At 40.3% G+C, this 24,737-nt stretch overlaps 2 protein-coding genes and 1 long non-coding RNA gene across 3 annotated transcripts; 2 read left to right on the top strand and 1 right to left on the bottom strand.

Moving 5' to 3' along the window:
* Positions 1-879: 879 nt before the first annotated feature.
* On the top strand, positions 880-8,449 carry LOC126603523 (protein RETICULATA-RELATED 1, chloroplastic-like). The gene is made up of 8 exons (XM_050270399.1): positions 880-1,412; positions 3,262-3,426; positions 3,544-3,636; positions 3,761-3,876; positions 5,300-5,398; positions 5,487-5,792; positions 6,442-6,606; positions 7,801-8,449. The coding sequence occupies exons 1-8, from the start codon at positions 1,086-1,088 to the stop codon at positions 8,087-8,089; spliced, it is 1,560 nt and encodes a 519-aa protein (XP_050126356.1). The 5' UTR covers positions 880-1,085; the 3' UTR covers positions 8,090-8,449.
* Positions 8,450-10,188: 1,739 nt separating this feature from the next.
* On the top strand, positions 10,189-11,416 carry LOC126603524 (elongation of fatty acids protein 3-like). Its single transcript, XM_050270401.1, has one exon. The coding sequence runs from the start codon at positions 10,364-10,366 to the stop codon at positions 11,183-11,185; it is 822 nt and encodes a 273-aa protein (XP_050126358.1). The 5' UTR covers positions 10,189-10,363; the 3' UTR covers positions 11,186-11,416.
* An 11,478-nt stretch (positions 11,417-22,894) lies between these two features.
* LOC126602210 (uncharacterized) lies at positions 22,895-24,599 on the bottom strand. The gene is made up of 4 exons (XR_007616026.1): positions 23,786-24,599; positions 23,605-23,702; positions 23,424-23,521; positions 22,895-23,248 (listed from the first exon to the last, which is right to left on the bottom strand). It is a non-coding gene; the product is annotated as an uncharacterized LOC126602210 (long non-coding RNA).
* Between the last annotated feature and the right edge of the window lie 138 nt (positions 24,600-24,737).

The raw sequence follows: 24,737 nt of genomic DNA, 5'->3' as shown, positions 1-24,737 counted from the left end.
ACTGTCTTAGGCTTTCCAAAGTCTATAATAACTAATGTATTTATGTATTTGTATTGATTTGAATTCAAGAATAGTCTCTCTTACTCTTAAGTCCACACTCACAACAACAAACACCAGGGCTATCTCAAGCTTTAGTACATAAGGCTCAATGGATTTTTATTCATCAGTTTCACTTTCACAAGGTCCAAGGTCTTCCTTAGAACCACCCTCTCAAACCCGTTCACAAGCTCAAAGACCTTCTTAACCTTTGAAGAGTAAGTGTCCAAAAGGAAAAAAAGAACAAGAGAAAGAGTTGAACGGTAAAAAGTAGTGACTTGAAAATTAAAGAATCAAAACCTTTTTGTTAAACTGCATGAACAATTTATTTTTTTTGAGTTGTATTACTAAGGCCGTAAGGCATTTTGTTGTTGAAGTTTGTTTAAACCTTAGTTTTAGCATGCCATTATGCATTTTGATGATGAATTTTATTTCAAGTTGAATTTTAGTGTGGTGATCATAATTTTTTTTTATTGGATTGTATTAATTGCATAAAGCATATAGTTTGCTAATGATTTGAAACTGAAATCAAAATCGTTTAAAACCGAACCGAATCACAACTAAATTGTTTGGTATCATTCCTGTTTAGAGTTCAAAACCGCGCTGCAAAAAGAATTCAGTTTCGGTCTTGGTTACGCGAACCAAACTACGCCCATCCTGTTTACCAAAAAAAAAAAAAAAAACAAAAAAAAAAATCTACGCCCATCCCTTGATGAATGCGCGAATTGACCAATGAGTGCGGGCCGAGGCGACTCACCCAAAAACCCCGAGTCAACTCACCTGGTCAGGAAAATAAAAAACTCGAAAAAAAAAATAAAAAAATAAAGGGAAACGAAGCAAAACTTGGCTTTCGGATTGGGTTGTGGCCGCGTAGTCGGCTCTCTTCCCCTCAAAACCCCCATTCCCCCAGCCCCTTCTCTCCCTCTTTCGTCTCTTCACTTCTCTCCCTCTCTCTCCAGAGAAGTGAAACTTCCCGAGAAATTCACCGCTTGATTTTCTCGGTATCCAAACGGAAAATAAAAATTCGGAAAGAGAAAGAAAAAATAAAAATGTCGCACGCCGTGTTCCAGACGGCTCAAATCATGCCGATAAACATGCAGCTACCGACGAAGCCGAAGCTGGCGGTTCTGCCGACCCAGCTTCGGATGATGGAGCGGAGGGGTCTGGTGCTGAAGGCGAATTGCTTGCCGTCACCGTCTACTTCCGATGCTGTGGACGGAGACTCCATGGCCATGATGGAGCGCTGCTTCGCGGGGCCGTCGGCCCCCGGCGGTTTGGGTCCGGTTATGAAGGGACAGTATGGTGCGTTTGGTGCGGTTACTCTTGAGAAGGGCAAGCTCGATATGTCTCAGAAGCAATCCAAGTCTAGCCCCGAGGTCAGTCTTACACTGAAATTTTGATTGTTTTTCTTGCTTTATTTGAGTTGATTGAGTTGTTCGGTTGGTTAGAAAATGGGGAAAATGGAAAAGAAACTGAGGGGAGTGACAATCCTTAGAAATGTTTAATCTAGGTGCTGGATACTGGAGTAATTTAGAGATTGTAAACAGGATACAAATTTTTAGGAGAATGAACGAAATTGCTTTTATCAAAATCGGAATTAGTTCAATCCCACCTTGCTAATTTATAGTTTTTACCTGTATACAAAACTTGATGGACCTTTTTGTTTTCGATACAACGATATTCGGGGGAGTGGAGGATTGAGCTAACTCACAGAATGGGGTAGCCATAATTTGGTATCAAACTTACCATTTATGGAAGTCAAACATAAAACATTTCACTCACAATTGGAGAGGAATACCACTACACGTAGTGCTAGTGGGAAAATTGAGCGACTTTTGGTGTTTAATGTGTCAGAAACATTGGATGAGCTAAGATATGAATGTTATTAACTAACAGTTATACTAAGTTGACAAGCCCTTTTTGAATTCCTTATGAGAATGAAATTCATGACTCCAACAACAACAAAGTCTTATCCTACTAAGTGGAATCGTCTATATGAATCCTAGAATGCCATTGCGATCAGTTTTGCGACAAGTCTTTAGTTAGCTTCCCTTGTATTTTCTTAAAGTCTCTTTAAAAGTCTTCCTAGGTCCTCCTCTACCCTTTTTTCCTGAGCCTCTATTTCATAATCACATTTTATAACCGGAGCATCTGTAGGTCTTCGTTTCACATGTCCAAACCACCTTAACCGATTTTCTCTCATCTTATTTTCAATTGTGGCCACTCCTACTTTACCTCGTGTATTCTCCTTCTTAATTCTGCCATTTCTTGTGTGCCCACACATCCAACGAAGCATTCTCATCTCTGCTACACTCATTTTTTGACGTGTTGATGCTTGATTGCCTAACATTCCGTGCCCAATGAAAATCATGAGTAATAATGTTTTTATATTTGTCATATTTGATGCAACAACAAGATTGAATGTATGATGAAACTGGCATTTCATAGATATTTGGACTTTATATGAAGATTAGTGTGTATGTGTGATTTAGAATCTACTTTAACTTTAAATTTGTCTCTCTTTTCTGATTGCAGAATTTAATCTTATATATTCCCAATATTATTAGGGTTTACTAGAATTCAATTATCAAGAGTGACCTATTTGGAATCCAAAATAGATAATAAACAAAGCATGATTATTAATTCCTTCACAAAGGATGTAAAATGTCGTCTTAGTTGCCCATTGCTGTTGTGTTGAAATTATAAACTAACATGATTATTAATTCCAACAAAAAGAAAATGGAAGTAACACTCCTGTTAGTTTCATCTTACCTTGATTTGTTGGGGGCAGGAGGCTGTTGCATTGACTAGAGCGTTTCCATTTGATTTTGTTGCTTTTTTTTCTTTTTGTTCCTTTTTAGGTTGGACAATATTGAGTATCCTATTTAGACTAAACACAAGTAAAATAAGATGCATGGCTCATAAAGCATAAAGTTTGAACTTAGATAAGCACAAACAATATAAGATGTATCAACCATAGGACAATGTATGAACTATAAAATAACTCACTGTACCCTAATAAAATATTAAGGAAACTCATTCTTTGACCAAAAGTTGCTCTAAGGTTTCTTAACCATTCAAGTGCTACCAAATTAGACAATTGTTTAATACTTCACTCTGTTTCTTTCATGAAGCAATTATGACATATAGTTGGCATGTTTTAGTGTACTTCCATTTATATTTTGTTCAGTACTCTATGAAAATGCTAATAATTTGAAATTGCAGACTGCAATTGGGGGAGGCGGTGGAGATATTGGAAAGAGAATAAATAATGGTGGTGGTGATGGAGGTGATGATGGTGGTGATGATGATGATTATTTTGATGACTTTGATGATGGCGATGAGGGAGATGAAGGTGGTCTGTTTAGAAGCCGGATGTTTCTTGAAGAGGTTGGGAATATCCTTTATTGATGAACAATATTGCATATTTGCTGAAAGATTTTTTCTCTTTGGGTTATGTTAATCTGAAATATATGTTGCACTGATGATTAATGAATTTTTCTGCAGCTCTTTGATCGAAAATTTGTTGATGCAGTATTGAATGAATGGCAAAAGACAATGATGGATTTACCTGCTGGGTTTCGGCAAGCTTATGAAATGGTGCGTACTTTTGATAGCATATTTTGTTTGAAGTCTTTCAATTAGATACTACGAACCCAACAAATAAAAATAAAGAGGAAAAGAAATACGTTTGGCTTGATACCAACCTAAATTTTGACTGCAGGGATTGATCAGCTCTGCTCAAATGGTTAAATTCTTAGCGACCAATGCAAGGCCGACCACTACTAGGTTTATTTCTCGTGCGCTTCCTGATGGAATATCAAGGGCATTCATTGGCAGGTGATTTTATTAATTTTTGGAGCAGTTTCTTATGTTTCAAGTCTATCCTTTTGCCAATTACTACCCTCTGGACTGTCCTGAGCCATAATATTTCTAGCATCTTTCAGTAGCTTTCTATTCTAATTAATTTTGGCATGTCTGTTTCCCATTCTCATACTGATTGATGTTGCCATACACGAAAGTGGGCAGGAGCCAGTAGTAGAAAAATGTCTGCAAACATCAAGAAACTTTCATGACACCAATATTGTGATAGAATAGAAGTTAGCAGCCTTTTAAGAACTCGAGTCTCTTAAGATCCATTTAAGTAAGGGATTATATTGTCATACTAAATCATATTAGTGTAAAAGTAAACCATATTAGAGAAAATTGGAGCATTGGTCTCTGCACTATGCACCAATTGTAGCTTTGGTCCCTGGATTAAAAATATATGAAAATTGGCCTCTGAATTTGAGGAAATGTGGAGTATTGTCCTTCACACTAACTTCTGGAATTAAGGACTAAGGCTCCAATTTTCTCATCACATTACTTGGGTGGTCTTTAAGAAAATAGTAGATAATGAAAGACATTAACCGTAATACTCAACAGGTTTTACTTACATTAATCATAGTTCTGAACGGATTTGATAGGGCACAATCTTGATCACAATAGGGAGCTACCTGTTAATAAAGCTAACCAATATCCTTGCAATCCTGAATAAAAGAATATTTTTTTTAAATTATTCAACACATATGCAAGCCGGGGCTTAGGTGATACATATCCAGTTTGTTACATGGTAACATAACTCATAAATAAAAATAAAACTAGAAAAATATAAAAGAAGCTAAAACAACTAAACAAGAAAGTAAAACGGATTTCTGCTTATGCTGCTTTGAATGGCTCTGCCTTGTGACCATGAAAATATGATCTTTAAAATGTTCAGTACCCTTATTTTTTCAAAACCAACAAAACTTAAACTCTAAACCTGAACAAGCAGAACTCCCTTTAGGACTAGGTTGAATTTTATGAACTTTAACACCCCAGTACGAGTAACGAACTCTCACATATTAATTAAGGAGCACTGTAACAACATTTGAGCACCGTAGGAGCAAAATATTACCAACATATAAGTTCCAGTAAGGATCTCCTTGAGCACTTGGAAGAATAATGGAACATGTATCAAATCAAGAAGACTTTTCCCTGCAAAGGCCACGACTGGAAACATAACAAAAATGAAGAGACAGAAATGAACTTTAGTAAATAACTGTTTGGGGAAATCAGATATCTAATGGTAAAAATGGGGAGCCATGGATAGATGGATATGATATAATTCAGTGGCAATGCATTTATGTTTCCTCCCTTAGAGATAAGTTTTGGTGTTCGTTTAATTCTTTAATAAATGTATTGTATCCCTTAGCATTGATGTTTGATATGATTTGTTGTGCAGAATGCTTGCAGATCCTGCCTTTTTATATAGGTTTCTGTTAGAGCAGGCTGCGACAATTGGTTCCTCGGTGTGGTGGGAGTTAAAGAATCGTAAGGGCAGGTGCGTTTCCATGTTATGATAAAAGCATGAAATTTTTGGCAAGTCTTTTGAATATTGAATTCATTGATATTTATTTACTCGAGAACAGGATAAAACAAGAATGGGATTTGGCGCTTATAAATGTACTCACAGTAACAGCATGCAATGCTATTGTTGTTTGGTCACTTGCTCCTTCTCGTTCATATGGGAACACATTCAAGTTTGATTTGCAAAATACGTTACAAAAACTCCCCAACAATGTATTTGAGAAGAGCTACCCACTGAGGGAATTTGACCTGCAAAAGAGATTTCACTCTTTCTTCTACAAGGCTGCTGAGTTATGTATGGTTGGACTATCTGCTGGAGCTGTGCAAGGTTCTTTATCAAATTTTTTGGCCAATAAAAAGGAAGGAAGGTGAGTAATGTATTGCTAATTCTGATTTTTGTTATCTATATTCTGATAATTTTGGATGCAATGGAGAAAGAAATTTGAGATGGAATTTGTCTTACTTTTCCTTTAAAAGAACCAGGAGTTGCGTTGTTCTTTGTTGAATACTCCCCCCATTTCATAAATCTTTGACAATTTTGGATCAAGTAATTTATACCACTTTTGTCCCAATACCTTTATCCTTTCATTTTTTGTTGCATGTTTTTCTTAAGAATTGTAAATAGGTGTTAGCTGGTCACTGGATTGATAATATGCTTGTTAAAGTTATTTACTTTTATGGAGAAGGTTCTTTTCAAATAATAACGCATTACGCAACATAGAAAAGAAATGGAAACACCATTACGTCAACTCTTTAAATTTTCTGCAAACGAAACATTGTTTTTTTTTTGTTTATTGTATTGTCAACAGTTCGAGTGTTCCACTTAAAGAAAGTTACTAGAAGAGAAGTGCTTCAAATTTTTTGAAATAAAATTTTCCTTCTCTTGTCCCCCATTTCGATAAGACAACTATTTATTGTTAGTGCCAACTAATATAATTCGTATGCTTGCTCATACAATTTACTTCCCATGCATGTTCAAATAATTTAGTTCCTATCCAATGTTAACTTGTTTGACAGGTTATCTGTGACGATCCCAACTGTCAAAGCAAATGCGCTCGGTTATGGTGCCTTCCTCGGACTATATGCGAACCTGAGGTATCAGCTATTATGTGGATTTGACAGAGCAATGGTGAACCATTTTGATGTTATTGGGGTCGCCCTGTTTTTTAGCACGACACTGAGGTATGTTTTTTATTCTGTTTGGGCACTTGTATTTAAAGCATAGACTGGTAAATTGCTTATACAAACCCTGCCTTAGAGGGTTTTCTCTTTCATGGTCAATGGTGAACCATATGATTACTCATTTCCCCTCCGTCCCCTTCTACCTTCCACATTCTTCTCTGGCCACATTTATTCATAATGCACTCAAAACTAAGCATTTAACATTTCTAAACTTAATTTAGTTTATATTGTTGCCCTTGATACATCTAAAAGGTAAATCGAGAATGAAAAAATGTTCTAGTTTTGTCAAACGTTTGGGTTCATTGGTGCCTGGTGGGGCCAGCTTAGTGCCCGTTATTTTCAAATTTGATTACATACTTTTGAGATAAATAAGAAGCCCGTGCGATACCCTTTTATCCGGGTTTGTGCAGCAATCCCCAGTTTTTGAATGGCTCGTAATTATGATTGCCTGAACCCCACCACCATTTTTCATTTACTTGGTACTGTAATTGGTATAAGTATCCGGACCCTACTTTTGTCCTGAAATGTCCTTGATCACTTGGGCCTTCTTTTGTCCTGAAATGTCTTTCTCACTAGGCAACTCCTATGGCACTGAACAAAATGCTGCATAACATGAAACGCAAAAAACCATCCTTGGAAGCAGTAAATAATATGCCAATAGTAGACGTCGTTCAGTTCTTTCTAAGCTCTAGTGCTGCTATGCTTCAGAATTGGTTGAATTCTCATATATGGATTCCTAGTCAATAATTTCCTCAGTGCAGCAATGTAGCAATCATTTCTATCCTCTTTCCACTACAACTCCTGAAGGAATTGTCTGTTCCTATTTACTTGCACATATCATGTGAGAATCGGATCGAGTATTTTGGCAAAATAACAACTGTAATTTCTGTGACTTTCTCAAGAATGAATGCTGCCTGCAAGTAGGGAGTCCAAAAAAATCTGAATCGTCTCTCTTAAGTTTCATATGTAAATCTGCATCTCTCTGATTGTAGCGTGTAATCATCCAGCGACATTTGAATTTTCCTTCTTCCGTTTCCAGGACAGATAAAAAAAATCTGTCATAAAACCAAGTTCATCTTGGTATAATTCTACTAGGTCTTCTTTTTCTTTGGTATATCTTAAGTTTTGCTTTAAATGGTAAAATTGCACGATGTATCGAGCGATTCTTTGACTCTCAATTGGGAATGTGGACAGGATTTTGAATGTGCAATTAGGAGAGAGATCAAGGTTGGCTTGGCTTGGGGTGGAGGCTGATCCACTTGTTCACTCTGATGATCTTTTGAAGGTATACAGTAGGCCTTCTGAAAATATTGATCAGCCGTCTTCAAAATGGTTTATATCAAAGAATGCCATCGTTTCTGGGCTTGGGCTCCTCGGCATCAAACAGGGAAATGCCGACTCTGTTGCTGATGGGGAATCATCAACACCTAAGACACGCAGAAAGAGGATTGTCCGGAAGAAGGTGACTGCAAGTTCAGCGTAGTTTAATTGAATGTAATCATTGACAGAGTCCAATTTTGTTGCCCGAGGGAGTTACAACTTGCTCGCGAAACTGTTACGCAAGTGGAGCTTAAGAGGTGTTTGTGCAGAAATTTCTGGCATCTCTGGTAAGGAGAGAAGATTTATAATCTTTAGTTGCTTTATATAGCGTCCCTTCTCTTGATTGCAAGTGCACTGCACTGCCATGTTTACCTTGAAATTTTAGTAAATTAGAAGCTTTAATTTATTTTTTTAGCTAAAAGCGCATTTTTTGAAAGATTTTTAGCTGTTTGTAATTTCAGCCGTGCTAGTTTGTCACATTACTGAAAAATTCAATAATTCAGAGTTTACTTATTTGGAAGTACTTTTAAAATGACTAAAAACTTTTTGGTGAAATTGTTTTAGATTTTGAATAACATTTAAGGTGCCTTATTGATGACGTACCATTCCACAAACACCAGTTATGTGCAATAAGCACTTCAAGTGTTTTTTTAAGATTTACTTGCGTTTTTACCAAGGATTAGAGCCCAAAAATATTATTATCAAAAGTGCTAAGCAATTTTAAAAGCACTTTCAGTATTCTTCCACTCTTTTGATCACATTTGGTGCCCAAAGTCATATTGATGGGATATCGCACTAGTATTTGGATGATTGCCTCCTGAACTTGTAAGGAGCTGGCAATTTCTTCTCTAAACTTTAGTTTTAGCTGATTATCCTTCTACAAAAAATGTATGCAGTAAACTAGCGGAGGAGAAGAAGACAAAAATATGTTGTCCACATTAGGGATGAAATTTTTATTTTTTTGCGTATATAATTAAAATTTAGAAGGGAAATTTGACAACTATAAAAGTTTAGGAGCTAATCGATCTAATTCAGAGAAAAATCGGAAATTGTAAAAGTTCAGAAGGTTAATTTTGTTAAAATTAAAATTAATAGGAAAAGTTGAGAGCTCTACAAATTCGATAAAAAAAATCAACAAATTCCTCATTGATCCAGTACAATCTCTCATTCTGTGAGAGTTATTCCCCCCTTTTGGTGATGGTTTCAATCTTGACCACCATCTTAGGCGCTGACTCTAGCCTCAGCTGGAGAAACCTTCTATGCTGTTTTTTTCCCCTTCCTCCTCATCTTGATTTGCCCTCCTATTCTTCCCTTGTCATCCCTCTTCCTCCATCTGAGTTTCGATCTTCAACCATACTTGCATTCGAGTTGGTGCCGCAAGTTTCAGTGTTTTGACCAACTCACGTGTTCCCAACACCACCACCTTCTCTTTGTTGTCTGCCTGATCTGGCAGTATTGCTCATGGTGTTCCATGGACTTCATCTTATTGATAACCAACTGATTTCCTTCAGTTTTTGGTTATCTTTACTTCATGACTGTGCTCGGGGAGTAGATCGGTATTGGATGATACGATCGAAAGGGCGGTGTTTGGTGGTAGGCATGGATTTCTGCAGGTTGAGATGCACTGTCCTAGCAGAAGTGGTAGCAGCGAACTTCTCGGTTTTTTGTTTGTTTCTTTTGTTTTTGGGCCCCAACCTAGTTTATTGTTTGGCCCGCCTTTTGTTTTTTTTTGTTTTCTTATTCTGGTCATTTTTTGTTTGTTTATTTTGTTTGTGGGCCAGTAATTTGTAAATTTGTGTTGTGTGTTTAATAAAGAAAAAAGGATCATCGCCAGATCATTTTCCTGTGATCTTAAAGATTCTATGATCGTGACTGTTTATCGTACATCATGCTAACAAAAGTTATTTTAAAATTTAAAATTAAATATAAATAATACCTAATGAAAATTAACAGCACAATATACGATGAACGATTACGATTGCAAGATTCCTAAAAAACCCAGCTTAAAGGATCCGGCCTTTAATAAAGGTTCCTAGATTACCGTCCTTTTGATCCAGAAAAAAAAAAAAAAAAAAAACACCCTCGATAGAGAAATCGACAAATTGATCCAATTCTATATTATCTTCAAGTAGATCGCCGTCGAACAGAGCACCGTCCGATTTGAAAGTGGGCCCCACACGCAAAAAATAACATTACAAATTGATCCAATTCTATGTTATCTTCAAGTAGATCGCCGTCGAACAGAGCACCGTCCGATTTGAAAGTGGTCCCCACACGCAAAAGATAACATTAAACATGTCCAATATCTCTATCTCGATCCCGAACCTAACCTCAGCTTCCCTCATCAAATCTCATTCCCCCTCCGTACTGAAAGCTATTAACTATCATTAACTCCATAAATCGCCCAGCCGCTCACGGAGGCTCGTGGCATACGACGATGAGCCACGTCGTGTCAAACCTCCGGTACTGGCTGGTCAACCACCCTACGATTCTCCACTTCTCGTGGATTCCAGGTCAAACTCCAGCCTCCACCCCACTCTTCCTCACTCTCTCTCTCATCTTCTACCTCTCTCTCACCTTCCTCCTCCGCCGCCTCCCACTCTCCCCCATCAACCCCGTACTACTCAAACCAATCACAGCCGTCCACAACCTCATCCTCTTCCTCATCTCCCTCATCATGGCCGTCGGATGCACCCTCACCATTCTCTCCCCCAACACTCCAAACCTCGATTGGATCCTCTGCTTCCCACCCAACACCTCCCCGACCGGGCCCCACTTTTTCTGGGCCTACGTCTACTACCTCTCAAAAATCCTCGAATTCTTCGACACCCTCTTCATCATCCTCAGCGGGTCCATTCAACGGCTCTCCTTTCTCCACGTATACCACCACGCGACAGTGCTGGTCATGTGCTACTTATGGCTGCACACGTGCCAGTCCCTATCCCCAGTGGCGCTCGTGACCAACGCGTCAGTGCACGTGCTCATGTACGGGTACTACTTCTTGTGCGCGGTCGGGATCCGGCCCAAGTGGAAGCGGGTCGTCACGGATTGCCAGATCGTGCAGTTTTTGTTCAGCTTCGTGGTGTCGGGTCGGATGCTGTACTTGCACTTCACCGGGTCGGGTTGCTCCGGGATTTGGGGCTGGTGCTTCAACGCTGCGTTTAACGCCTCTCTCTTGGCCCTGTTTATTGACTTTCACGCCAGGAGTTATGCCAAGAGACAGAATATGGTATCGCGTCAAAAGAATAAAAGCTCATGAATGTTTTGATCAGTCTTCATCGAGTGGTGGTTGTGCTTCTTGTCTTTATGGATGTCATTTATTGAACGGCTACGATTAGTTGAGTACTTGAGTACATTGTAGATTCATTATTCCTCCACTCGAACAATTTTAATTTTTCAGTGTATTTGAAACACAATTACGTGCCGTTATTGATTAAGTGTATTCTTATTATATGGAATGATACAACTTGTGTTCCAATTACATATATAAGTTTCTCGTGTTAGTGCCTTCTTACTTTTATTAGCCGACATTCACCTTTCCCAGACCCTGCGTAAAGCGGGAGCCTTGTGCACTGGGTACGACCTAAAACACAATCACGTGGTGTTATTAGTTCAATCAAATCATAATAAGTGAATTTATTTCCTTATAATACTATATAGGTGGATATGTAAACTTTATCGTCTAGTATTATTAACAAGTGAAATTATATACATATTATTAACATGTGAAATGATACACAACGTAACTCGTCAAGGTTTTAAAAGATGTTAGGTGCTAGTTGGGCGGTGTGCTATGTAAAATTTTTTAATTTTAATTAAATTCATTTTATAACATATAAATGAATATTTGTTTATAAAAAATAAAATACATAATTGTATCGGATACCTAAATTGCAAAATAAAATGACATATAAAGGGTAAAGTACTAAAACATATTGAAATATGAGGAACAAGAATATAATAAGTGTTTATCTAAGTATCCAACAAGTTTGTTACAATTTATTGATTTTTTGTTAAAGCGAGAGTTGCGACCTAAACGGTTTAGGCAGATGCCTAGGCAAGTCTAGACATCATTTCATATTGTTTAAATGCTTAGAAATTAATCGTGATGGTGACCAACCGCTTAACACCTAAGCAAGACTTAAACAACCCTAAACAGAGCCTTTAAAAACACTGATTATAAGTACCAATAAAAATTACTCGTGTCGTGGCTTCTTGCTTTTATTGTTTCATTTATTTGCTTACCAAAAAAACTATGTATTTACTTAGTTTATCTGCACCTTAAATCATGACTATATTAAAAGAATCAAGAAGTATGTACAAATCATAAAACAAAAATCAATGGCTGTTTACTCTTTGGTCGGTGAGTCTTTATTTGAAAATCTTTCATTATATTTTAATTCCTCCTCCTAGTGAGTGGTTAGGGTTTAGTTATCTAGGTTAGATGATTCTTTAAATCTCCAGTTATTTTATTTTATTTTATTTTTTTAACTTTTGATTTTTACAAACCGATATTTCTAAAGAAACCATTGATAACTTATTTCATTTTGATTTTTTCAAAACCGAAAACTTGTCTTGTAATTAATTTCAGCTTTTAGTTTTTTGCTTCAAATTTGGAAACTAAAAACTTGAAATGGTAATCAAACGAGTCTAAAACTTTTTTCATCTACTAGAAGGGTACTTTGAACTCGAACATACGGAGGCATGTACAATGTCCTAAACAGTTGACCTAATCCAAATGAATTCACGTTTAAGTCTATAGCCAAAGAGCTTGGAAAGAGAGAGTATAATTTTTGCACATTAATTTGAAGACATTCATCAAACACCTAATCCATTTCCTTAGAAATAGAAACGCCTAAAGATAAGGGTTAAGAGCATCTCAAGTAGTGTAGGAAATGTTTGCACTCAAAATATACCTATTTTTACTTATTTGGGCAATTTGGGTAAAATATGGCATTTGGAGGATTAATATGCAAGAAAGCTAACTTGGAAAGATATTTAGATGCAAGTGGAGGGGTTTGACACTATAATATTGTTTCTCCTAGTTGTTTGGGTGGTGGAGGTTTGTCTAGCATTTGTTTAATCAAGATACATGCATGTATTGCAAGTAGATGGAAAGGCATCAGCAAGCTTTCGGGCAAGGAACATGTGAAAGAAGTCAACTTGCTTATTTTAAATGTTAGTTTATTACAAGTGGGAAAACATGTGCTAAAAACATGTGGTGGAGATGCAAATTCCCCTTTTAATATTGTTTCTACATGCAAGTTGGCAAAAGTAATGCAAGCTACCCAAGTAAGGAAACGCAAGCTGCCCAAGCTTCTTTCGGGCAAGTACAAAACCTCAGCAGGAGGGTTTCCTCCAGACCTCTATAAAAAGGAGCAGATGCACAAGGATTAGAGACACTCAAACAAACAAACAAAAGCACAAACTCTGCTCAAACCAGATTTGCCCAAAGCCTTCTTTTATCTAGTTTATTAGCTCTGCTGCTCGCTTGCGGTATCGATCTCATTTGTAGCTTTTATGTACTCATTTCCAGCCATATAAATTACAAGCAATCTGCAATTTTAGTCACTTTCCTCTGTCATTTATATTTCCAAGCAACCTTGTCATTTACATATTGTTCTATCTCTCCATATAAGTAAAGTCCTTGTTTTTAAGGCAAACAAAGAACCTTAATTTGAGCAACTCCCACTCAAATGGCACAATCTCTTGATTTGAAGTCAAAAGGCGCAACCTCAATCATTCAAATCCTGTCTACTAGCGGCATCTAGTAGTAGCACGCCCGCACCCACCAATCTCATATGTGAAGTAAATCCCCGGCTTGCCCGCAAGGCACCATGGCGGATTTAGGGAGCAAACAGGAAATTTAGGTATATAGTAAGACAACTACTCAATTAATTACGAACAACATAATTAACAGTTTAGCACAGCAAAATCAAGCTATCTAGTGAGAGTAATTCCACCTCTAAAGACTTTGCGCTAGCACCCAGCCCATTTATCCACTCAAGTGAACAGTAATATACCCCAATGAACAGTAATAGACCAAATCATCTCCACTCCTACCAAAAAATAGCCCAGTCAATTTTATTAAAATATTATTATTTTATTTTTAATTTCTGACTTTAAATTTTTTTGGGAGAAAAAACGTGGACCGTTGATCTGTGATCAAACGATTTAGTTTAAAAGTGAAATTCAAAATATTTTTACCGTTGGAAATCCAATGACAGAAATTGGGCCACGTCGCCCACCCGAGGGAGATGTTAGTGCGCCTGCGCCGCTGGGCCCCGCCTCTGATTTTGTTGTCAGCTACTCGCGCCCACGTGCGCGTATAGGACACGTGCCAGGCGCAACAACACAAATGGCTCGATCCCAAGGTCTGTCAAAAATAGGCTGGTCTGGAGACCAGCTTAGGCTGTGTGCCAGGCAAACACACGGGCTGGAGTGGATTGGCTGAGTCCAAGCCTGTTTTTTCCACTGGGTGCTGGCCTCTTTTTGATCAAGTGGAGCTGCTCTAAGAGACTAAGAGGGTGGGACTTAGGTGACATGTTTATATGGTTGCTAGCTTAAGACATTGAACAATTTATGTCACATCCTGGCCCGGACCCCCACCACATTCCAGGCTCGACTTTGCCGTAGCATGATATTGTCCGCTTTGGGACTCGACCACGCTTTCACGGTTTTTTTTCTAGGAACTCACACGAAAACTTCCCAGTGGGTCACCCATCTTGGGAATGCTCTCGCCCAAACTCGCTTAACTTCGGAGTTCCGATGAAATCCGAAGCCAGTGAGCTCCCAAAAGGCCTTGTGCTAGGTAGAGATGGGAATATACATATAAGGCTTATAGGATCTACTCCCCTGGACGATATGGGATGTTACAATTTAATTATGAAGTTGTTGCGGTGAAAATATGTTATTTACAAATGGGGAATTAGCTCATTCTTTAAGAGGGAATGTAAGTATTATTCTTTTTTTTTCTAAACTACACTGAGAATAAGGGAAAATATTTGCATGTCTGCTTAGAGAGATGGAAAAAGAACAAAATAAGAGGCTAACTTAATCGAATACATTACAGTCATTCACCTATGTTGGAAATTATATATTATAATATGTAATTTAACATTTGCATGAAAAATTGTAACCATGAGTTCGTTTGAATTCACTAGGTGCCTGTTAGCAAAATGGTGTCTACTTATGATGAAAAGTTACATCTTTTTAATAAGCATTACTTGGGTTATATATTAACATATGAAATCATTTTCATTAAATGGTATAAAATTAGAGTTAACTTTTACTCTTGAGAAACAGGTTCCTCATTCTCATATTATTCGTTTGTCAAAATTCCAAGTCGTGTTTTGAAAGTACGGAAAATATAAAGTTCGTCTGAGTCTGAAGATTGAAGTGTTTCGACTTTGGATTATAGATTGTTGAATCTTGGGAGATGGATGCCTACTAAACTATAAGCACAAAAGTACGGCCGAACTTCTGTCTTTAGATTGTTGGAGCAATATTAAAAAAATATGAAATTAACATAAAAATTCTGTTTGTACCATACTTGACCAATCCCGAAACTACCGAGCACCGGCCAACGCTATACTGTCAAGGACCCAGAAGAGTTCCCCTCCGACCAGGAGGCCAATCACTACTCGACACGTGTCAAGATTAGAAGCCAATCAGAGCGCAGCACGTGTCAACATCAAGAACCAATCATAACATGACACATGTCAATGTGACAAAGCTACAAGTTTTTCTATAAATAGGGGTCATTCCCCCACAATATTGCCTAATGCCATTTGTGTTAAATCATTCACAAGAACTCACTAAATTGAGAGCTTGATCCTTTGTACTTGTGTAAGCCCTTCACTACTAATAAGAACTCCTCTACTCCGTGGACGTAGCCAATCTGGGTGAACCACGTACATCCTGTGTTTGCTTATCTGTCTCTATTCATTTACGTACTTATCCTCACTAGTGACCGAAGCAACCAAGCGAAGGTCATAAAACCTGACACTTTCTGTTGTACCAAAGTCTTCGCTGATTTTGTGCATCAACATTTGGCGCCGTCTGTGGGAAACGACACTGATTCCTACTCTCTTCAGCTGTGTCAAGCTGGTTTCTATCATTCGTACACTTTCTTTTGATCAGGCATCCCTCTCCAGCATGGGAAGCGAAGGAAGCCACAGCACACAGAATGACACCCCCCTTGCACATAGTGCGAAACAACGAAAGAAGGAAGGAAAACGAGTTCTTCTTCAAGCTAAAGTCGATGAGTTGGAAGCTCAGAACAACAAGATAGCAATGAGGAATGAGGTCCTCCAGGAGCAATATGAGAAGCTCTTCGAGACACTCCACGAAGCTAGGCAAGCTCAGACACGCGAGCTTGTTGCCCCCGTGGAAGTCAACCATCAACTGGGTGCCCTCCAACATGGAGGGTCACATGCATTCGACATAGATATCCCTGATAGGGAACAGATTACCCCTCGACTTGATAATCAACATGAGGCTTCTCTTAACCCAGTTGCTTCGACCCGAACCATGAGAAGTGGAGGGAGACACCTCTTTGCTGAAGGGGCAGAATGATCGAAAGCCGTCTTTCGCGATTGTCGGGATTTCCTGAAGCAACGTCGAGAGAATTCCATCCATATAAGTTCAAAGATTAATGACCCAAGGATTTCTGAGAGACTCGGTCCCCTGCCACGGCCCAAGCCGGCCACCAATTTGGGGAAGGGGCAACAAGTCCTAGAGAGACATGAGGGTACAGGGGACTCAGAGGTGTTCCGACAGACATACCCTGGAAGCCAGTACAGCGAGTCCAGGGAAAAATCACATGCCCTTGATCAAACCTTCCTAATTCCAATAGGAGATGGAGATTTACGAAAGAAAGCTCCAGTGACACATAACTCCGCTCAGGACCCCCTTGTCCTACAACTTCTTGAGGAAGTAAACAAGTTGAAGGCTGAACGTCAGGTTGAAATACCTGACTGGAACCAACCCAGGCCTGGCCCTCTTACAAGGAGGATCCTCAACACCCCCCTTCAAGCAAAGACAAAGCAAAAGCTTGGCTTGCAACTTTATACTGGAAAAGAGGACCCGATTGAGCACCTTAACCTCTTTGAGTCCACCATGGCATACCGGATGCACACCGACGAAGAGCGATGTCTTCTCTTCCCCTCCACCCTCTCTAGTGGAGCTCTAAATTGGTATTGTCGTCTTACACCTGAGACGGTAGACTCATTTGAGGAATTGAGGAAACTATTTGTTTCCCAACACATTTTCCAAACCGATCGCTTGCACTCTGCAGATGACTTGTACACTATCCGCCAGAAGCCAGACGAGTCATTACGTATGTATGCTGGCCGCTTCAGCCATGAATACTCCCGGTGTGCCGAGGCAGACGACAAGACTGCCCTCAAAGCCTTCACGGCAGGCCTACGTGATTGTTTCTTTAAATACATGATCAATGCCAATACTTGGAAGACTTACTCTGAGGTGATGGCGCAGGCTTATAACCATGCCTCCGCCGAGGCAAAGACATATCAGGAGAAACCCCCTACAACCATCCTTTATCAACAAGTGGGAGGTGGAAGCCAGACTCACCTAAATGAGAAGACCTCGACTTTCCAAACAGCAGTGGCACCTCCCTATGCCTTGCATAATGCTTCACCGAAGCAACAGACATATCAATTTCAAGGCAAGAGGAAGGATTTCCATCCTCACCACTCTCCTTTCAGTAAAAAGAGTAAGGGACACTATCCCGATAACCAAGGGTATCGCCACAATAACGCTCGCCCCCAGGCAGTCAATGCAGTGGGTCAAACCCGCGTCAAGATACCCCCTACCCCAAGGTATGAGACATACACGCCCTTGAATGCCACATGCGCGGCCATTTACCCCAGCATAGCTCACCTGATACCAAAGCCAAAGTCGAGGCACCCAGATTACACGCCGCCGAATAACGCGGGCATGTTTTGTTGCTACCATGAGCATAACGGCCATGATAGCGAGAAATGTATCATCCTCCGTGATCGTATTGAAGCTTTGGCACGAGAAGGAAAAATTGATCAATTCCTTCTTCACCCTCAAAGGGATAACCGTAACCAACGCCAGGTGAATGTCATATATTCCATAAGCGGCGGCACACCCATATCTGAATCTTCCAATAGGGCCATGAAAAACAGTGAACGAAGTCTGAGGCCTGGTCACCAAGTGTTTCACGTGGAAGACATCAGGGGAGGGAAGTATAAAAAACCTAACTGGGATCCGATATGTTTCTACCCTGAGGAAGAAAGAGGCATCATCTACCCTCATAACGACCCATTGATCGTGGAGGCTCACATAGCCAACTTTGATGTTCGACGAATCCTCGTAGACACAGGGGCTTCGGTCAATATCATGTTTGCCGAAGCTTTCAGGGCACTCAGTGTAGCTGAACACTTGCTCGATCGCTCGATTTCTCCTCTGATAAGCTTCTCCGGTGATATCGTGCAACCCTTAGGGAGCATACATTTACCCTTTACTATTGGTACAGGCTCTTACACGGCTACCATTACCACTAACTTCCTAGTGGTTGACTGCCCAACGGCATACAATGTCATCTTTGGGCGCACATGCATCAATGATCTCAAGGCTATGGTATCCACGCATATGCTGTTGATGAAATTTCCAACCCCCCATGGCAACGGCTACATCAGATGAGATCAGCTTAGTGCACGATCATGTTACAACACTTCAGTTAAGCAACAACACTTGCCCGGACCCAAGGAAACCCTGTCTGTACATGACCAAGTCACAAAGACCAGCCTAGATGAAGCGAACTTGGATCTTCCTGATAGCAACAATCAACCCGATGATCCTCGAGATGACTCTTTCACCCAGCAAGCCCAACCTGCTGAAGAGTTGGAGAAGGTACCTATCTCAAGAGATCATCCAGACCGCATGGTGAATATTGGCACCACATTGTCACCACCCCTTCGGTTAGCATTGATATCTTTTTTTAAAGAGAACACTGAAGTCTTCGCCTGGTCATACGAGGACATGCCAGGCATCTCTCCCGATGTCATCTGTCATCGTTTGAGTATTGACCCCAAGATCAAGCCGGTGAGACAGAAGCGAAGATCTTATGACGTTGAACGATACGAGGCAATGAAAGCAGAAGTTGAAAAACTCAAAGGCATAGGCTTTGTCCGCGAAGTCAATTACCCGACATGGGTAGCAAATGTGGTCCTTGTTAGGAAAAATCCGACCAAAGAAAGTCTTTCGCTTCAAAAGGTCTTGTGGAGGATGTGTGTTGACTACACCGACCTAAACAAAGGGTGTCCGAAAGATAGTTTCCCTCTTCCTCTTATTGACAGGCTTATAGACTCTACGGCAGGGTGTGAGCTCTTGAGCTTTATGGACGCTTATTCAGGATACAACCAAATCCTCATGAACCCCTCAGACCAAGAACACACGACCTTCACTACTGACAGGGGACTATATTGCTATAAAGTCATGCCTTTCGGCCTAAAGAATGCAGGAGCAACTTATCAGAGACTGGTCAATTCATTGTTCGCCGAACAAATTGGGAAGAACATGGAAGTTTACGTTGATGATATGCTAGTCAAAAGCAAACATGCTGACCAACACATCACCAACCTATCTGAAACTTTCACCATTCTAAAGAGGTATCGAATGAGGTTGAACCCCAACAAATGTGCCTTCGGCGTGGGCTCTGGCAAATTCTTAGGCTTCATGATTAGCCAACGAGGCATTGAAGCTAACCCTGAAAAGATCAAAGCAATCCTCGACATGAAAGAGCCAATAACTTCAAAAGACATCCAAAGCCTTACTGGCAAGGTGGCAGCCTTAACCAGATTCATCTCTAAGGCCACAGACAGATGTGCTCCTTTCTTCAAAGCACTCAAGGGAAATAAGAAGTACATTACATGGACGGAGGAATGTGCCAAGGCATTCAGGAACCTCAAAGAGTACATGAGTAAAGCCCCTCTGCTCTCCAAACCAGAAGTTGGTGACACTCTCATCATCTATCTATCGGTTTCGGCTTCAGCAGTCAGTTCTGTTCTTATTCGAATGGACAGTGGTGTCGAACGGCCCGTCTACTACGCTAGCAAGGCCCTACAAGATGCGGAGACACGATACTCCAACATTGAGAAATTAGCTCTAGCATTGGTCATGTCTGCTCGGAAACTTCGCCCTTATTTCCAAGCACACGCCATCATCGTGCTTACCAATCACCCTCTTCGACAGATACTCCAGAGTCCTGACACGTCTGGACGAATGATCAAATGGGCGATAGCATTGGGTGAGTTTGACATCTCCTACCAACCAAAACCAGCCAAAAAAGGCCAAGCAGTAGCAGATTTCATCGCTGACTTCACATATCCTGTTGACATTGCTTCTACACCTGAAGCAGTAGCTTCATTACCATCGGAAGCTCAGAAGGTAGAATCAACGACCTCAGCATGGAGTTTGTATGTTGATGGCTCATCCAACCAACAGGGCTGTGGAGCGGGACTAGTCTTGACTACGCCCGACAAAGTAGCAATGGAGTATGCTCTTCGTTTCAAATTCAAGGCATCAAACAATGAGGCCGAGTATGAAGCCCTTCTAGCAGGATTAAGTTTGGCCAAACACCTCGGGGTTAAACAAATTGATATTTTCAGTGACTCCCAATTAGTGGTCAACCAGGTTACCAACAACTTTGATGCTAAGGACAGCTCCATGGCAGCATATCTTGCGCAAACACAACTTTTGCTCAAGCACTTCCACTACCAGATCACCCAAGTTCCTCGAGCGGTAAACAGTCATGCAGACGCCCTGGCTCGCCTCGCCTCAGCTGTGGAAGACAAGATTGGAAGAAAAATTCATGTCGAACTGTTGGCAACACCAAGCACCATGGCCGCAGAAGTATGCAACTTACAACAGGGGGATAGTTGGATCACCCCGATCTATAATTTCCTTGCTCATGGCACCCTCCCAAATGATAAAGTCCAGGCTAAGCAAATTCGATACAAGTCTACCCGCTACCTGATCATCAATGATCAACTCTATAAGCGAGGTTTTAGCCTGCCATACTTAAGGTGTCTTACGCCTGCCGAGGCGGAAATCGTCCTTCGGGAAATACATGAGGGAGTCTGTGGAGATCATGCTGGATCTCGGTCCCTAGCACACAAGACTTTTCGCCAAGGATATTACTGGCCAACAATCCACCAGGATGCCATCAAAGTATCCCGCTCATGTGACAAATGTCAACGATATGCAACTATTCCTCATTCCCCTCCAGAGCCTCTTACTCCTATGATTAGCCCTTGGCCCTTCGCCCAGTGGGGACTTGATTTGATCGGCCCAATGCCGGCAGGGAAGGGCAAAGTCTGTTACGCAGTCGTTGCAGTGGACTACTTCACAAAGTGGGCCGAAGTAGAACCCTTGGCAACCATTACTGAGGCAAAGATAGAAGACTTCGTGTGGAAGAACATCCTTTGTAGATTCGGCATTCCTAATGCGATAGTCACTGACAATGGGCGACAGTTTGACAACAAGAAGTTCAGGTTGTTCTGCTCTAAGTTCAACATCAACTTATGCTTTGCCTCTCCAGCTCATCCCCAGTCTAATGGACAAGTTGAGGCCATCAACAAAATAATCAAGCGCACTTTGAAACCAAGCTTGGACAAAGCTAAAGGCTGTTGGCCAGAATTTGTACCCCAAGTTCTTTGGTCATATCGCACTTCATATCGGACTTCAACAGGAGAAACTCCATTCTCACTTGCCTTTGGCACAGAGGCGGTTGTCCCTGTTGAGCTCGAGCAAGCAACATTCCGAGTCCAGAACTACATTCAAAGTGAAAATGACAAACAACTCACCCTCAACTTGGATTTAGTCGAGGAACACAGAAACCAAGCTCACTTGAGGAATGTCGCCTACAAGCAGCGCATCTCCAACTATTATGACTCTAGGGTCAAGCCTCGTTCTTTCAAAATAGGAGACTGGGTCTTAAAGAAAAGATTACTCTGCGACAGAGTCCCGAGTGAAGGCACACTTAGTCCAAACTGGGATGGACCGTATGAAGTCATTGGCATCAGTCGCCCTGGCTCTTACACACTTAGAAGCTCCGATGGCAAGACCCTTGGCCATCCATGGAACGCTGATCACTTGAAGTACTACTACAAATAGACTCACGATGTACAAGTGTTGAGCTATAGCCGTTTGGCATCCTATGTAATGAAGGCCATTTGGCAATGAATTCAATAAAGAGGTAATTTAGCCAACTCAGCCCTCACTCTTTTACATTCATAGCAAGCGATGCCGGAACCCTTCTCAATCAGAAAGCAATCCGTCTTCCACAGTCACTACAAAACAAGCAACTGAAGACCGTGTCAAGCGCCAAAAAAAAAAAAAAAAAAAAAAAAAAAAAAAAAAAAAACAGCTTCATCCAAAAAGCTTCACCCGAAAAGCTTCACCTCCAAAGCTTCACCTAAAAAGCTTCACCCAAAAAGCTTCACCCGAAAAGCTTCACCTAAAAAGCTTCACCCACAAAGCTTCACCCACAAAGCTTCACCTAAAAAGCTTCACCCACAAAGCTTCACCTAAAAAGCTTCACCCGAAAAGCTTCACTTAAAAAAGCTTCACCTACAAAGCTTCACCTAAAAAATCTTCACCTAGAAAGCTCCCTCTACATACTTTCACCATCAAAGCTTCACCATCAAAGCTTCACCTAGAAAGCTTCATCTACAAAGCTTCATCTACAAAGCTTCACCATCAAAGCTTCACCTAGAAAGCTTCAACACCAAAGCTTCACCTACAAAGCTTCAACACAAAACCTTGCTCCAAATAAACAAATTTTGTTCACAAAACCCAAGATGCCCTTGAACTTGTACAAAAACACTTGGGTAAACATAAACATTTTTTGTTTTACACCCACAAGGGCCCAAAATTTTCCTTCTTATTTATTCACTTATATATGTTCCCAAACATATTATAATAGATCCAACAACAAGCCAAAGTCCCAAGTTTCATAATGGACAAAAGTACAAGCAATTCATCAATAATGAAGGTGCTACAAAAATTGGAATCTGCCCCAAAATAGAAATCCAACCCAAGAGACTTTTTCTCTCTCTCCCTCTTCCGCCTCCTTTCATCTATCAAATTTCTGCAACCTCTGCTCTTCTCCAATGGAGCTGAATTTTGGACACCCTATAGTTCTTGAGCATATGAACAACTTTCAAGAAGGAACCATTTCTGTTTGAGCGACGGAAATTAAAGTGTTGAAGCTCCAAACATGATAGTCGGCTTCTTGCAGATTTCGAAGCTGTTGTGATGTTTCGAAGATCTGGAAATATTTAACCGTTAGTTCATCCTGAATTTTTGATATGTTATGAAAGAGTCGATGAGGAACAACTTCAATGAAGAAAGCATACCGATCTGAACAAGAGAAAATGGAGTTTCGAAGCTCACAACAAATCTGACGGGTTGACAGAAAAATAATAACCAGTCATTCATCATACCTGGATTTCTGGAGTTATACTGCTCCGAGGGATCTCAAATTTGGATATGTTGTAGTTCACGAGCTGAGGAACAACTTCAATGAAGAAAGCATACCGATCTGAACAAGAGAAAATGGAGTTTCGAAGCTCACAACAAATCTGACGGGTTGACAGAAAAATAATAACCAGTCATTCATCATACCTGGATTTCTGGAGTTATACTGCTCCGAGGGATCTCAAATTTGGATATGTTGTAGTTCACAAGCTGAGGAACAACTTCAATGAAGAAAGCATGCTGATCTGAGCAAGAGAAAATAGAGTTTCAAAGCTCACAACAAATCTGACGGGTTGACAGACAAATGATAAACAGTCACTCATCATACCTGGATTTCTGGAGTTATACTGCTCCGAGGGACCTCAAATTTGGATATGTTGTAGTTCACAAGTTAAGGAACAACTTCGATGAAGAAAGTATGTTGATCTGAACAAGAGAAAATGGAGTTTCGAAGCTCACAACAAGTCTGACGGATTAGCAGAACATTGATGAACAGTTACTCATCATACTTGCATTTCTGAAGTTGTACTACTCCGATGGATCTCAAATTTGGATATGTTGTAGTTCACAAGATAAGGAAAAACTTTCATGAAGACGACTTTGCAATCTGAGCTATAGAGAAAGGTGTTATCTTGCATCCACTCAGGCTGATTAGTGGAAACGAAAAGCAATTCCACCAAAGAAAAGATGAAAAAGAGAGAAAAGCTACTAATTGCACTTGATCTTGTCTAGTCAATAGCATGCAGCATCAAACACACAAAAGTTGGAAATATTTTTAGATAAAGCATATACGAATGTGTGACATCGAAACAAGAATTCGTTACTTTGACAAATTAGTAACACGCGAGACACCTCATTCGGCAACTCTCTTCGCCTGAAGACTTGGGGGACTCCCACCATATGCTACTGCACCTTGATACTCGGCAGTTTCACAACCACTCAGTGACTTGGATTTTTCAAGTCTCCAACCGAGAAGTTTTCCTCACTCGGGAAATTAAGGGAACACTACCTCAAACTACATGCTTCACTCACAAAGCTTCAACAATACAGGTTTCAACAAAAGCAAAAATTCAAAGAACTTTATGAAGAAGGCTTTGGTGTATTTAACACAATATGTTGAAATGAAGCAAAGCTTATTTATTAATATTTTCGATAAGCCACAAATATGTACATATACATGAGTCAAAATAAACAAACAAAAGGGAGCCTTCACAAAGGTTGCTTAGGGGAAGTCTCAGCAGTCGGTAGAGCCCCAGAAAGAGAAAGCACCGGAGGGTGGT

The sequence above is a fragment of the Malus sylvestris genome, chromosome 15 (genome assembly GCF_916048215.2).
Source record: "Malus sylvestris chromosome 15, drMalSylv7.2, whole genome shotgun sequence".
NCBI classification, from domain to species: domain Eukaryota; kingdom Viridiplantae; phylum Streptophyta; class Magnoliopsida; order Rosales; family Rosaceae; genus Malus; species Malus sylvestris.
Note: the sequence above shows the minus strand (reverse complement) of the source record. Positions and strands in the feature narration are given on the sequence as shown.